General features: G+C 35.4%; 2 protein-coding genes across 3 annotated transcripts; one reads left to right on the forward strand and one right to left on the reverse strand.

Moving 5' to 3' along the window:
* Nucleotides 1–677: 677 nt before the first annotated feature.
* Nucleotides 678–13,698, reverse strand: LOC106877826 (leukocyte elastase inhibitor). The gene is made up of 2 exons (XM_014926854.2): nucleotides 13,322–13,698; nucleotides 678–2,850 (listed from the first exon to the last, which is right to left on the reverse strand). The coding sequence occupies exon 2, from the start codon at nucleotides 2,827–2,829 to the stop codon at nucleotides 1,657–1,659; it is 1,173 nt and encodes a 390-aa protein (XP_014782340.1). The 5' UTR covers nucleotides 2,830–2,850; nucleotides 13,322–13,698; the 3' UTR covers nucleotides 678–1,656.
* Nucleotides 4,836–11,841, forward strand: LOC106877825 (serpin B3). Of its 2 annotated transcripts, none has more exons than XM_052974655.1 (2): nucleotides 4,836–4,957; nucleotides 10,507–11,841. In XM_052974655.1, exon 2 carries the CDS (start codon nucleotides 10,524–10,526, stop codon nucleotides 11,679–11,681), a length of 1,158 nt encoding a protein of 385 aa, XP_052830615.1. In that variant the 5' UTR covers nucleotides 4,836–4,957; nucleotides 10,507–10,523; the 3' UTR covers nucleotides 11,682–11,841. The 2 variants fall into 2 exon arrangements, with proteins under 2 accessions (XP_052830615.1, XP_014782339.1); XM_014926853.2 differs by lacking the exon at nucleotides 4,836–4,957 and adding an exon at nucleotides 5,035–5,815.
* Nucleotides 13,699–13,916: the final 218 nt, after the last annotated feature.

A 13,916-nucleotide genomic window follows, 5' to 3' on the forward strand; every position in this document is an offset into this window, starting at 1 on the left:
AAACTGTTCAAGAGAAAATGTTAAATGGTATCCCTTGCACCAGTCTTGAAATATCTACTCCCTGGAGCACAGGCGGGAGAGATATGGAAAATACTGGAAGGACTGGTACCAAATTTTGGCATCAAGTACTACACGAATGCCCGCACAGGTCGCCACTGCATTGTACCAAGGGTACTGTCCATTGCATCTCACATAAGAACAAGGTACTACAACAGCCTCGGTTTCAGAGGACCTCAGCTCTTTAATGTCCTGCCAAAACAATTGAGAGACATGGATATAGAGGTCTTCAAAACAAAACTCGACACTTTCCTCTCCACAATACCAGACGAACCAATGGCTCAAAATGAGACACAGTTGAGGGCAGCGATGTCAAATTCTCTTATACACCAGATGTGCCATGCAAGGAACGTGAAGAGAGCACAGCATAAAGACGGAAAGTCATGGTGGTCCAGCACGACTGCAGCCACTTGGCTGAAACGCATAAATAAATAAATAATAATATTTATATATATTTATATCTTATATGTTAAAATATATTTATATTTTATCTGTCCCTAGATAAATGGGACAGGGTGATCGTTACTAGAATGTCTTTGACCAAATATATATATATATATATTACATACAAATGTTTAAAATATCCTGAAAAAGGTAAGGAATTACAAAACAAAAGAATATGAATTGAATTAAGGAAATTTATTTAATAATTAACAAGTAAACATTAAATAGATATTATGGGAAGATATTGTCAAATTGATGGCATCTTTTTTAAAAAAAATTTTATTTAAAAAATTTTTTTTATGTTGCAGTCTTCATTCATAATCAGCTATTCATTTTGCCATGTGTATTGATAGGTGCTGAAATTGAACTGTCAGCTTTTAAGTTACACAGGCTTCAGTGCAGCTGTTTGTTATTTATTTCACAGACAAGTATTATAAATGCAATATTAAACCCATTTGTTACCATGTTCCTGTTGAGATATGTTGCTTTTGTTTCAGTTAGTCTTGAAAATAATGAAGGATTTTGTAGAATACTGTTGCAGTTATTAAGGTGTCCACAAGATGGAATTTTGAGGTAGGTTTTTTTTAATTTAGACCACTTTAAAACAGGTCCCTTTTATCATAGAACCAGATGTGGTGATCTCTGGCAGTGAGTTGCTATCATCAGATTTCTTATTATGTCATTCATTGCTGCCAAATTAAGCTGAACCTCATCAGAAACTATGCCAATTAAAATAAGTCTTCCTTTTTATTGTAAATACCATTTCAATTAACAAACAGCCGTACAAGCCAACAAGAGAACCACTACATGGTCCCTCAATTAGCTGGAAATAGTAGCCAAATCTCTCTCAAATCAAACTCTATGGTCTTAAAAAAAAGGAATGACACACTGGGCAGTGTATGCAATAGGTTTGTTAATATAAACATACCTGGGCAGTGTATGCAATAAGCTCATTAATATAAATATACCTGAGCAGTGCAATAAGCTTGTTAGTATAATAGATTTCGGTGACAGTTTATAAAGTCTCACCTTCCATTCCCATATTTCATAAATGTTAATCGTAAGAAAATTATTGAAGATACTGAATATATTTTGATATTACAATTTAGTTGGATATTGTGCAAAGAATTCTATGTCATGGAACATAAAATAAGTTTAAGGCTTATTTAATTTTCCCATGAACAAAATCATTTGTGATCTTTTGTCAACAATAAGAAACATAAAAGGATGGTTTGCAATGAATCTCAATGGTGGTATCCTCACCATTGCACATCGAGTCATGATAACTGCTGCTGTCGCTGCTGCTGCTTCTGTACCCTCTTCATTGACCTCCACAAATGCTTTATGAAATACTTCACTGACAAAGAGAGGGCAATTGCTAATACCTGACAAATCAGCTTTCTGTTCGTCAAAAAGGTCAGCCATTCCTAAAGATGACAGTTGTTGTCTTAATGCAAAACTAGATTCCATTTTGAATTTTGGTAGCTTTACTTCAACTTTCCCAGAGTGGAATTGCTGGTTTTCTATAATAGACTGAAGAAAATCTGACGATAAACTTTTATGTAATGCTTCAATGCCATCAATCTGGTTTGGTAAGATTATAAACATACTCAGGCAAGAACCTTCATAAGGTAACTCTAGAATCTGGCAATCGTGTTTAGAATCCTGTCTCAAACTGAATGATTTATTTATAAACATCATATCAACTGAAACTTTCTCTGTTGAACTTTTGAAAAAATCTTCAGATTTTGTCAAACTGGGATTAAATTTATTGCTCCAGTTTCCTTTAAAATATATAGCATTCACTAAAACAAGAGCAGTATTAGAATTTAAATAACCATCAGGAATAATATCTTTGATTTTACCTTTTGTAATATTTTGAACCCAGTTATTAATTTTCGCAGCAGCATCTTTCGGTGCCTGGCCAAAATCCAAATTTTCACTGAGAGAATGATACATCTCCTTGATTTCTTCAAAATATTTAGTGAGTAACTCAAAATTAATGTTGACATACATACGGTTTGCAGTATGTAAGTCAAAATTTTTAATTTCTTCCAACAGACTAATATATTTTCTATGGGCATCGTGAACCACTTTTTTTGTTGATCCATCAATCTGGAGTGTTTTCTCCATCTGTGAAGCAGTATTTTGTCTGGCTCCAGCGTATACCATCAATAAAGCAACAGAAATACTGTAAGGAGATATAAATATATTTCTGTCTTCACCTTCATATGTTTTAAGGACATTGTACAAGTCATGTGTAAATTTAGTTAAAGATGAACCAACACTCAATACATTTTCATCCAATTTTTCAATATTTCTCGCCATAGTGTTTGATGTAACAAATATCTGAAATGGTAAATGAAAATAATAAACATTATTTTAGCTGTTCAAAACATTGTTCTGTAATAATATTTCAGAGAAATTTTTCATCAAACGGTTGTTTATTTAATACTTATTAGTATAGGTGCAGGAGTGGCTGTGTGGTAAGTAGCTTGCTTACCAACCACATGGTTCCGGGTTCAGTCCCACTGTGTGGCATCTTGGGCAAGTGTCTTCTACTATAGCCTCAGGCCGACCAAAGCCTTGTGAGTGGATTTGGTAAACGGAAACTGAAAGAAGCCTGTCGTATATTTGCATATATATGTGTGTGTGTCTGTGTTTGTCCCCCTAGCATTGCTTGACAACCGATGCTGGTGTGTTTATGTCCCCGTCACTTAGCGGTTCGGCAAAAAAAGAGACCAATAGAATAAGTACTAGGCTTACAAAGAATAAGTCCTGGGGGTCGATTTGCTCGACTAAAGGCAGTGCTCCAGCATGGCCGCAGTCAAATGACTGGAACAAGTAAAGAGAGAGAGAGAGATAAAAAGTGTTTTACCAGGTGCAGTATATACATTTACCCATTATTTAGACATTTTTTTTCTTTTTTTTGTTTAGGTATAGAGAGAAGTGAAACTCCATCCCACTATCAGAATTCATCTGCAACTCAAAGAACCATACATTAAATAACCCCAACAATCATCTAGAACTTAAAGAACTTTAGAATAAATAACCCGCTATGGTCAGCTGGAATAGTGTTGCAAAGGCAAAAATTAAAATGGGAAAAGCAGTGAGAGCAACTTATGCATAACAGAAAAACTAAATATATTAACTTCACAAGTAAACATATTTTTAGAAAGGAAAGAAACCTCCACCTGTCCCCAAGCCAATGCAGTCAAACCACATACTTTCAGGCACTTCTCTGGTCTTGAAAAATCTCAGCTGCAGCCTGTCCCACCCTCTACCTTTTCCTCCTCTATATAAATTATCTCCCTTGTTTTCTCACCCCCCCACCACCACCACCGACATTAATATATCCACTGGACACCCTAACAACTCCAACAATTTCCATATTAGGGGATGACTACATACTATAATCCCCTACCCTTTCTCTAATTTCCCCTTTTCCCTTCAACCCCTATATCAAACACCAAGGCCTTACAATCAAGACATCTACATCTATATCCATGTTTTTATTTTGGTTTCAAATTTTACCACAAGACCAGCAATTTCAAGGCAGGGTTTTGAGTTGATTACTTTGACCCTCCAGTGCTCAACTGGTACTTCTTTTATCGACCCCGAAAGGATGGACAGTAAAGTCAACCTCAGCAGTATTTGAATTCAGAATGTAAAGACAGACAAAAATGCCACTAGGCTTTAGTCCTGTAAAAGTTTTGATAGTAGTCATAGAGACTTTAGTCTCTCTATATCACCTTTCAGCAGCATTATAAATGAAGAGACATCAGAACAATTAACAATATAATAAAAATGTTTTATTTATGACGATGCTTGGTTTCACAATTCCTGTCATTCAGCTTAGCAGCCGCTGATTAAATTGTGGTTTGGTAATGGAAGGTTAAGGTCTTCCTTGATGCCTGCCAGAGAACAGTGTAAAAGTGCTTCGTGGAGGAGCGAGGTGTTGTCACGTAGAAGGTTGTGGCTCAACTCACTGAGATAATGAAAGTAACTGCTTAAGTACGAGTTTTACTACGCATGCGCAACTCGAGGGGCTTCCGGTTGTGAAGTCCTCTGCGCATGCGCAGAATAGTACTTCCTCAATGGCGGCTATAATTTCGCGCCACTACAGTCCAATGTACTAACAATTCTACCAACTCACTGCCTTTTCTGTGCTTTATATTGGAATGCATCTTATTACTTCAACATAAAAACCACATGGTGTCTACATAAAACAAGATGAACTGTCATGAACTTCCTTTAACTTCCTATGGCCAACACATTATTATGAAATAAAATATTAGCTGTCACAATCTGAGTGTTGCCCAATAGAGAAATATCTGTTCACAGGAGGAGTAATATGACACCAGACATGGACACATATGGAAGTTTCTTAATTGAAACAATTGTCATGTTGCTATACAACGGCTGTGAACTTCAAATGAAAGAATGTGGTGATATAGTAAGTAGGTGTTTGTAGTGTATGACCAGGGAAGGGGTGCATGGTAACTAACTCATACATGATCACCATCAATTGACACAGGGTGAAGGTGAACCCTGGCTCCACATGCCAGCTTTGAGTACTAAACATCCATCCATGCAGAATGTCTGATTGTTGAACTTTTACATTATTTTTCTAAAGACGTCCACAAACTCTCATTTCCTACTCCATCTACAACACCAAAAATAACTGAATCCTCAAAGACTACTTTTATAGATACCATTTATGCATCATACAATCGCAGTCTCCAATTGGTTTATTCCTTTATTAATTTTTCATTTTATTTGCTCATTTCACCTGTTGAACCATCCATGGGGTCCATTTTACTTCAAAACTCTACTTCGTCCAACTCACCTCATTTTAATGTCCACTTTTCCATACCTGTATGGGTCAATTGAAGGTAATTAATTCTGTCCTACCAAATTTTAAACCATCTCACTATAGAAACCAGTCTGTTGACATTGTTTTGTTTGCTAGTTTCCTTTGTGTCATGATTCACAATGAAAAGAAATACAACCATTAAAAAAATCAATATAAAGTGTTTCAGGTGAAGATGTTAAGTAATTTGAACTTCGCGTTAATAAGAGAAAAATCAATACTTTTCGCAAATAACTTATTCAAAACAACTTGCTTGCTTTTCTCAGCTGCTTGTAAACTCTTTCTGTGGATATAATTGTAAAAACTTTACACAAATCCCAACACAAATCTGAAATCAATCCTCGGTCAAGTCTGTATTTGGATAAGTCTTAACAAACATGTTAAAGAAACGAGATGGATTTGTCTTGCTGTTCATAGTTGTTACCCTACAAACTATAACAGGTATGTTTGTGTTTATACATACATACATATACACATACACATTCACCACTAATTTGTATTATATTTTAGTATACATACATGTAATATATTGTTTGTTTTTATGTTCAGTTATAATAAAAACAATTTTACTTTAATCTGATGGGTCACTCTATACTTTGTAGAGTACAAATTTATTAGTCTTAAGCAAGAATGCTGTTGACTGTGACTTCGAAGTTTTTGCAAGCTAAGCCATCATTGGATGCGAAGCATTAAAGTTAGTTTTAACTTCATATATTTTCTTTGGGTGTGTGGGTTTGAGTTGGGTGGTAATTAGGTTTTTGTGGTAGGTTGTTATGGACAAGTGTTTTGGAAAAATTTTTAATTGATTAAATTAGGGGTTATGTTAGTGTTAAGAGTTCATTCATGCATGTAGAATTTTGTCAGGTAAGCAGGTGTGAGAGTATTTTTATTGCTTTTGGTATTATTGGATTTAATCATTTTGCTTTGACAATGTAAAAATCAAAGGTACAAAGTCCAGTATTTAAGGACCATTAGTAATTGGGTGTGTCAACTTTGTTTTCCAAAAGGATGTAGGTGATAAGTTTAAACCCTTTAGCATTTAAACTGATCATATCCGTGTACCATATATGATGCCTGGACATTAGGGAAATATGTCCAAAACATCACCAATTGAGACTAAGGACATTATCCAACCATCTTGCTCTTGGTCTACCCCTATATCTCCTGCTGGTTGGCTCAGCTTGAAGAATCCATCTTGCAATTCTTTTCTGTAACCTCTTGAATCAGGGAAGTAGTGGCTCAATTGGAAGAGACTCCTTAATCTCTTAGCTATGTACCCTTTTGATTAACATTACTCCAGAAGTTCTTTGGGGGAACCTGTGTATCACATGTGACACACAGGACAGGTAAAGTGTTAAACTGACACCTGATCAATCAAACCTTAGTCATAAAACAAAGGTAGAAGTTTCAATAAAACTATTCACGTGATCTCACTTTGTTTATTCAGATAAATAAGAATTAGGCCAGACTAATGCAAATAGCAGAGAGAACTGGAATAATAAAGAAATATAACTGAGCAATAGAAAGGAAATAATGTAGGTTAGGGTTGATGAAATAGTTGGGCTTTAAAATTGGAGATTGAATACGTGAATCACATGAAAATGAAGGCCATGATGGAATTTTGTTGTATATTGAAAAGACTGGGTAAGCTAATATAATGGAGAACTGTACAAAGGAATTTCGTTGAGATTTGCTTTAAAAATATACTGCAATACAATAAAGAAAGGCAAATTAAATGTTTCTCTGTGATTATACAATATATTTAGAGCATGGCATTTATTCATTTATTTCTGAAATTATATAACCAAAACATCGTGAGAAAATCTCAGAAATTCTTTGCTAAGCAAATATTTCAACTCATTTCTTTTAATCTGATTACGAATTAATCAACCACTCACATTTTATAAGCTAATCAATTATCCATATGTTATCAGTTAATCCATCCATTTTGTCTGTCCACTATTCCTGGAAAGGTTGTGGAGGTAGAGTACTTATGCACCTCTTTCATAGGGTCCTATCAGAAGTAACCGTTATTAGACTTTGCAGCTGGATTCCTAAGCATGTCCAATTGAGATAATGGATATTATTCATCTCATTCTTGGTGTGCTCCCAGGTTTCCTGCAAAATTCTAATCACATTCCCAGAGTGCCAGAGCTGCAGAGAAGAAGCAACTCAACATTGAAGAGACAGAGAGACTTCCTGATTTCCATACTTTGCACCAATAAGTAGCATTACTCCAGAGATCCTTGAAAGGAACTCCATTTTAGACATTGTATTTGTGACTACTCTTTCAGTATTCAACGGACAACCATAGATGAGGATAGACAACGGAAACCAAATTGAAGACAGCAAGTTTGGCATATCTACCAACCTTTCCTTTTATGAGAATCACATGCCAGAGCTGGTGCATTAAGCTTATCAATCAGTCATATATTATAAGTAAATCAATAATCAAATATTCATTTATTTAACTTTATTTCTTAGATCTGCTCAACCAGAAAGCTACAGCCTTATTTTAAATAGAATTTTATCAGGTATATTTCCAATGCCAGAGGTTGGGTAACTTGTTGGGGTATTAGGGGAGAATCACAACTGTCTAAGAAACTGTGTGATGTGGTTTCTGTGCTAAGAAAAATATATATTTTTTTTTTGGCTACTTGCTAAGTCTGGAGGAAGGGGCAGCGCCGATGACACTTGTGGGCACTCCAAAACTGGTGAGCCTGATTGCATTAATGTTCTAATCAGAATGTTGCAGATGAACACTGGAAGGAAGAACATGAGCAGGAAGAAAATTCCGAGGGGAGAATGTTCAGAGGGGAAAAAAGATTGGGTGCACTAGTAGGTGCAGAGGTCAGAAATAGAGATCCTTGAATGAGAGGTGGCAAGGTGAGTGAGTCAGAGATGACTGGGTGGTGGAGAAATGAGTGGATCAGCCAACTTAGAGGAGATGAGGCTGTTATAATAGTGATAGAAAAGACAAAGAGAGCAGAGACAGAGCAGCTGTGGGGCCAGAGACAGAAGTGATAGAATATCAATTAGCTGAGGTCCCATCTTAGAACGGGGTCCAGGATGTCAGTAGTATCATTCTTGATGTTGGAGTGGTACTCCATTTTAAGCTTCACACGAGTCTTTTGGAGTGTCGGTAGCTGTTGGGGCCTGAAACATTTTCTGGCTCCAAAGTGGGCTTAGCTATATTCATGATGTGCTTTCACCAAAATAGATCCTCAGTGATAATCAAGTCAAAAATCTGGAGTGACTGTGAAAACTCTGAGTGATACTCATGTTATGAGAACGTGGTGCTGTAGTGTTTTCTTAATATGAGGGAGTGCTTGAATTTTTTTTTTTTTTTTAATGTTAAAAGAGACATGATTGGTATGGCCTTGGGTGTCTCTCTTTTACTCTTTTACTTGTTTCAGTCATTTGACTGCGGCCATGCTGGAGCACCGCCTTTAGTCGAGCAAATCGACCTCAGGGCTTATTCTTTGTAAGCCTAGTACTTATTCTATCGGTCTCTTTTTGCCGAACCGCTAAGTTACGGGGGACATAAACACACCAGCATCGGTTGTCAAGCAATGCTAGGGAGACAAACACAGACACACAAATATACACACACACACACACATATATATATATATATATATATATATATATATATATATATACGACGGGCTTCTTTCAGTTTCCGTTTACCAAATCCACTCACAAGGCTTTGGTCGGCCCAAGGTTATAGTAGAAGACACTTGCCCAAGTTGCCACGCAGTGGGACTGAACTCGGAACCATGTGGTTGGTAAGCAAGCTACTTACCACACAGCCACTCCTGCGCCTTAAAAAATTTTATAAAATCAACACAGATTTGGCTTGTGATATACACATACTCAAAGTCTTGTTCTAAATGAATCTGAAGCTGGCAAGGTGAAATACACAATCATCCTTTCATTATTGTTCTTTAGAATAAAGCAGCAGCTGGCAGAATTATTAACACACCAGACAAAATGCCTAACAACACTTCATCTGTCATTACGTTCTGATTTCAAATTCCACTGAAGTTAACATTGCCTTCCATTCTTTCAGAGTCAATGAAATAAGTACCAGTTGAGCACTGGGGTCAATGTAATCGACAAGCACACTCCCCTAAAACTTTTCTGGCCTTGTGCCTATAATAGAAAGGATTATTGTACTTCTGAGGTCAAAGACTTCTAAAGTACAGTAGTGTTTGTGAACGAGTAAGATAACCACAGAGAAAGTAAGTGTAATAAGATAAGTAGATAGTGAGTAATAATCAGATGGGATAATCAGATGAGAAAGAAAGGCTTCATTTTGCTAACTGATCTCACACTGGTAACTAGGTTTCCCTCCTTATAATTAATAATAGTTATTGTTATTTCTACCATTGACTTACTTCTCTCTCTCTCTCTTTTTACATACATATATAAAAGCTAGTGTCACTACCTCTATCTTTCCCACTATATGAGCCAGTGTTCTCCCCACTCTCTCTCTCTCTCATATATATATATATATATATATATATATATATAGACAGAGAGAGAGAGAATGAGATATAGTCGAAGCAACAGAGATACTCAAGGGCTGAGAGTTTTGTGTGTTAGTAGCAATGATCTCACTCTCTCTCTCTCTCTATATATATATATATATGTAGAGAGAGAGAGAGAGAGAGTCTCTCTGTTGCTTCTGCTCTATATATCTCTATATCAGAGAACTCACTAGAGCTGACGGCATGGGAAGAAAAAAAAACACCCCGTATATGATGTAAAGTGGTTGGCATTAGGAAGGGGGCATCCAGCTGTAGAAACAATACCAAAGCAAAAGTAAAGGAGCACAATGCAGTTCTTGGACCCATCAGACCTTATCAACTCATCCAACCCATGCCAACATGGAACATGGACAGTAAATGATGATTACTTAATAGTTCTATTGTAATTGCTGATCTAAATATTGCTTTAAAAAGATTTATGAAGCTGCTTCAAGGTGATAATTTTGGGGTGAGAATACAATTAAATCAATTATGGAATTAATGAATAAGTTTTTGGTGTTCATTATTAATTTGGTCTCAAATTATTTTGTGCTTGTGGAATTCTTAAATAAACTAAATTGCACTTTTTAATTTTTATAGAAATTAATAGCAGGAAGATGAAATCATCTAACCAGCACCAAGAGATTAAAAACCTGGCTGCATCAATTGATTATTTTACATCCAGCCTTTTTCAAGATATGGTCATAGGAATCAACGAAAATGTCTTCATGTCCCCCTTCAGTGTTGCTACCATTTTATCAATGGTTTATTTGGGAGCAAAACAAAACTCAGCTGAACAGTTGAAAAATGTTTTGAATGTAACTTCAACACCAAATGCATTAGCTTTGGCTTATAAAAAATATTTTTCAGTTCAGAAGAATTCAAATGAAGCTAACATGAGTAAATCGGTAAATCGTTTGTATGTTGATGATAAATTCCCAATATTGAAAAGCTATAAGCACAAGATTTCAAACTATTTTTTTACGGACATTAAAAATGTAGATTTCATAAAAAAGGCTGAAAGAATAAGAATTGATATTAACAAGTGGGTTAAGAAAGAGACTTATAACGAAATCACAGATCTGTTACCAAGTAAAAGTTTGTCCTCTGATACAGTGCTACTTCTCGTTAATGCCATGCACTTTGAAGGAATGTGGGCTGAAAGATTCCCAGAAAAAGTAACGTCATCTAGAGAGTTTCATTTAAGTTCTGGCAAGACTATATCTTATGATTCTATGTTTATATCTGAAGATTTTAATACAAAAATAAGCCATAACTATAAAGCTGTAGAGTTACCTTACATGGGGGAGAAATTTAGTATGTTTGTAATTCTTCCTAATAAAATGGATGGTCTTGCTGCTTTAGAGAAGGAAATTAATGCAGAATTTCTCAAAGAAATTAAAGAGAGAAAAGGGTTTAAACAATTATCTCTCGAGTTATATTTACCAAAGTTTCATTTTCAAAGTGCTTTCGAGTTATCAGATACTTTACAAAATCTTGGTCTTTCTGATATTTTTGATGCCAGCAAAGCCAATTTATCAGGAATAAGTAGTCGGAAGAATTTGTATGTGAATAAATTCTTTCATAAAACATTTATTGATGTAAATGAAAAAGGAACAGAAGCTGCAGCTGCAAGCGGAGAAGTGGTAATTAATCCAGTATCAGCCCAGACGGGAACAATATTTGATGTTAATCACCCCTTCATATTTTTAATTGCTGATAGAAGAATTAAAATGATTTATTTCATCGGCAAGGTAACAAACCCAGCAGATTAAAAACGTTTCCCTTCCCATCACCCCATCAAAAAATGGTAATATGATAGACCTTACAACATTATAGAGTCTTAGAATTTTAACAAAGTAGATTTGATTGAAATTATTCAAAAACTCTATATGGAATATCAAATAAAAAGTTTTAAAAATACATTGAAAGCTATGTAAGAGTTTGTTCATTTTTATTTGGTCACCATCACTGGTGAAAATTTTCAATTTTTATCTTGATGTCAAAAGAATTTATAAATTTATGAGAGGACATGAATTAATTCCTTTTTGGAATTGGCTCTCAAAGCACACATAAATCTATAAATAACAGCACATAAGTATTCGGTTGAAAAAAATCATGGATAGCAAAAGACAGAGGCTGCCTTCAACATTTTCCATCCCAAAGAACTTTTCAATCCAGTATTTACTTGCCTTTATTTATAGCTTTATGTCAGTTTCAAGAACCAATTTCAAAAAAAGAGCAATCTCTGAGTTTTTTTAAATTTTAAATGAGAGATTGTTATCAGAGACTAAGAAAATAAAACAATTTAAAAGATTATGTAAATGATATACAGCAATCATAATGGGTAGCAATAGATAAAAGAGACAAGTGATATGTGGTAGTGATAAATAGACAAGTGATTTGTCTGGATGTATCTGTGGTAAGATTTAGTTTTGTGAAGTGGAGACTTTTATTAATGCACTAATTCTGTTTATTACATAGTTGTGATATATTTTAGTCTTTAGACACATGGAATTTATTTAAAAAATGATATTCCTTACTCGACACAGTGCATAACTCAGAGACCAAGGGAGTCTCTTCAGGTTAAGCCGCTACTTCTCCACACCTGCGCTAATAATAAATTATGTTGTTGTTGGCACTCCGTCGCTTACGACGTCGAAGGTTCCAGTTGATCCGATCAACGGAATAGCCTGCTCGTGAAATTAACGCGCAAGTGGCTGAGCACTCCACAGACACGTGTACCCTTAACCTAGTTCTCGGGGATATTCAGCGTGACACAGTGTGACAAGGCTGGCCCTTTGAATTACAGGCACAACAGAAACAGGAAGTAAGAGTGAGAGAAAGTTGTGATGAAAGAGTTCAGCAGGGTTCGCCACCATCCCCTGCCGGAGCCTCGTGGAGCTTTATGTGTTTTCGCTCAATAAACACTCACAACGCCCGGTCTGGGAATCGAAACCGAGATCCTATGACCGCGAGTCCGCTGTCCTAACCACTGGGCCATTGCACCTCCACTATAATAAATTATATTGATGGAAGAACAGTTGGAATTCACTAAAAGTGACGTCTGTTATTGAGTTTCTAATTACAAAAGTTAATTTTTAAAAAAAGAATTCCATCGATGGAAATGGGTTGTTCCAGTATTATACAACACCTAGATCGTTTCTAATTATTAGTTTGTTTTTATTGAAATAACAGTTGTTCATTGAAAGTTATATTAAAGTTTGGCGGAGGTAAAAAAAAAAATACGTACACCATCCGTTTTCGGTGTAACAAAAACCCTAACCCTTATCCTAATCGCTAAACACCGGGTGTACGTATTCTTTACTTTCCCCTTACAGTTTTATAGGAAGTTATAAAAAAAAACAAAAAAAAACAAACTGTGTCCATTATCGAATATCTGAAATACACGTACCTGTTGGTGTTGTAGCCTGTTGTTAAATATTATTAACGAAGTGATAGAAGGGCAGAGACTGAGTATTTATTAATAGACTTAATCTTCGCTCGTTTCAAAGTACAAACTTACAAAACTATATAGTTGTCCGTCTTGATGAAAATTAAAAGAAATGTAAATGAAACAATTGGTAAATAAGAATCGAAGTTGTATACTAATGAAGTGACAGACACTGTCGTTTTTTAATTTATCCAACGTTAAAACCCACGATTTTGCACGGATCGAGATTTTTTTTTCAATTTAAAGTAGTCGGACCAGTCACAGGGTGACTGTTTAGAAGGAAAAGCTATAATTAGATTATTTGACAAAAACTGCGAGGGAGTGATGTCATTGGATTTTCTTTTATCGGGGATATTTCTCATCATTCACCGTACCAAAACTATTTGTTACCGTTGATTTGAGATCGTTTCAACGAAATTCATTCTCTGAAATCTACTATGCATTAAAAAAACTCAAAAAGAACACGCAAATAAATACAGAAAAAATTAGAAAACTCCTAAATATGCCGTAGCAGTATCTTTTATTTTAATAAAGCCGCAGAGAGGTTTTAAACTCT

This window comes from Octopus bimaculoides, chromosome 19, assembly GCF_001194135.2.
Source record: "Octopus bimaculoides isolate UCB-OBI-ISO-001 chromosome 19, ASM119413v2, whole genome shotgun sequence".
In the NCBI taxonomy this organism is placed as follows: domain Eukaryota; kingdom Metazoa; phylum Mollusca; class Cephalopoda; order Octopoda; family Octopodidae; genus Octopus; species Octopus bimaculoides.

Excerpts from the sequence above, each read along its gene's own strand:
- LOC106877826 (XM_014926854.2), bottom strand. The coding sequence starts at position 2,829 with ATGGCGAGAAATATTGAAAAATTGGATGAAAATGTATTGAGTGTTGGT.
- LOC106877825 (XM_014926853.2), top strand. The coding sequence starts at position 5,752 with ATGTTAAAGAAACGAGATGGATTTGTCTTGCTGTTCATAGTTGTTACC. Across the intron at positions 5,816-10,506 it reads TACCCTACAAACTATAACAG|AAATTAATAGCAGGAAGATG; the intron begins GTATGTTTGTGT and ends TAATTTTTATAG.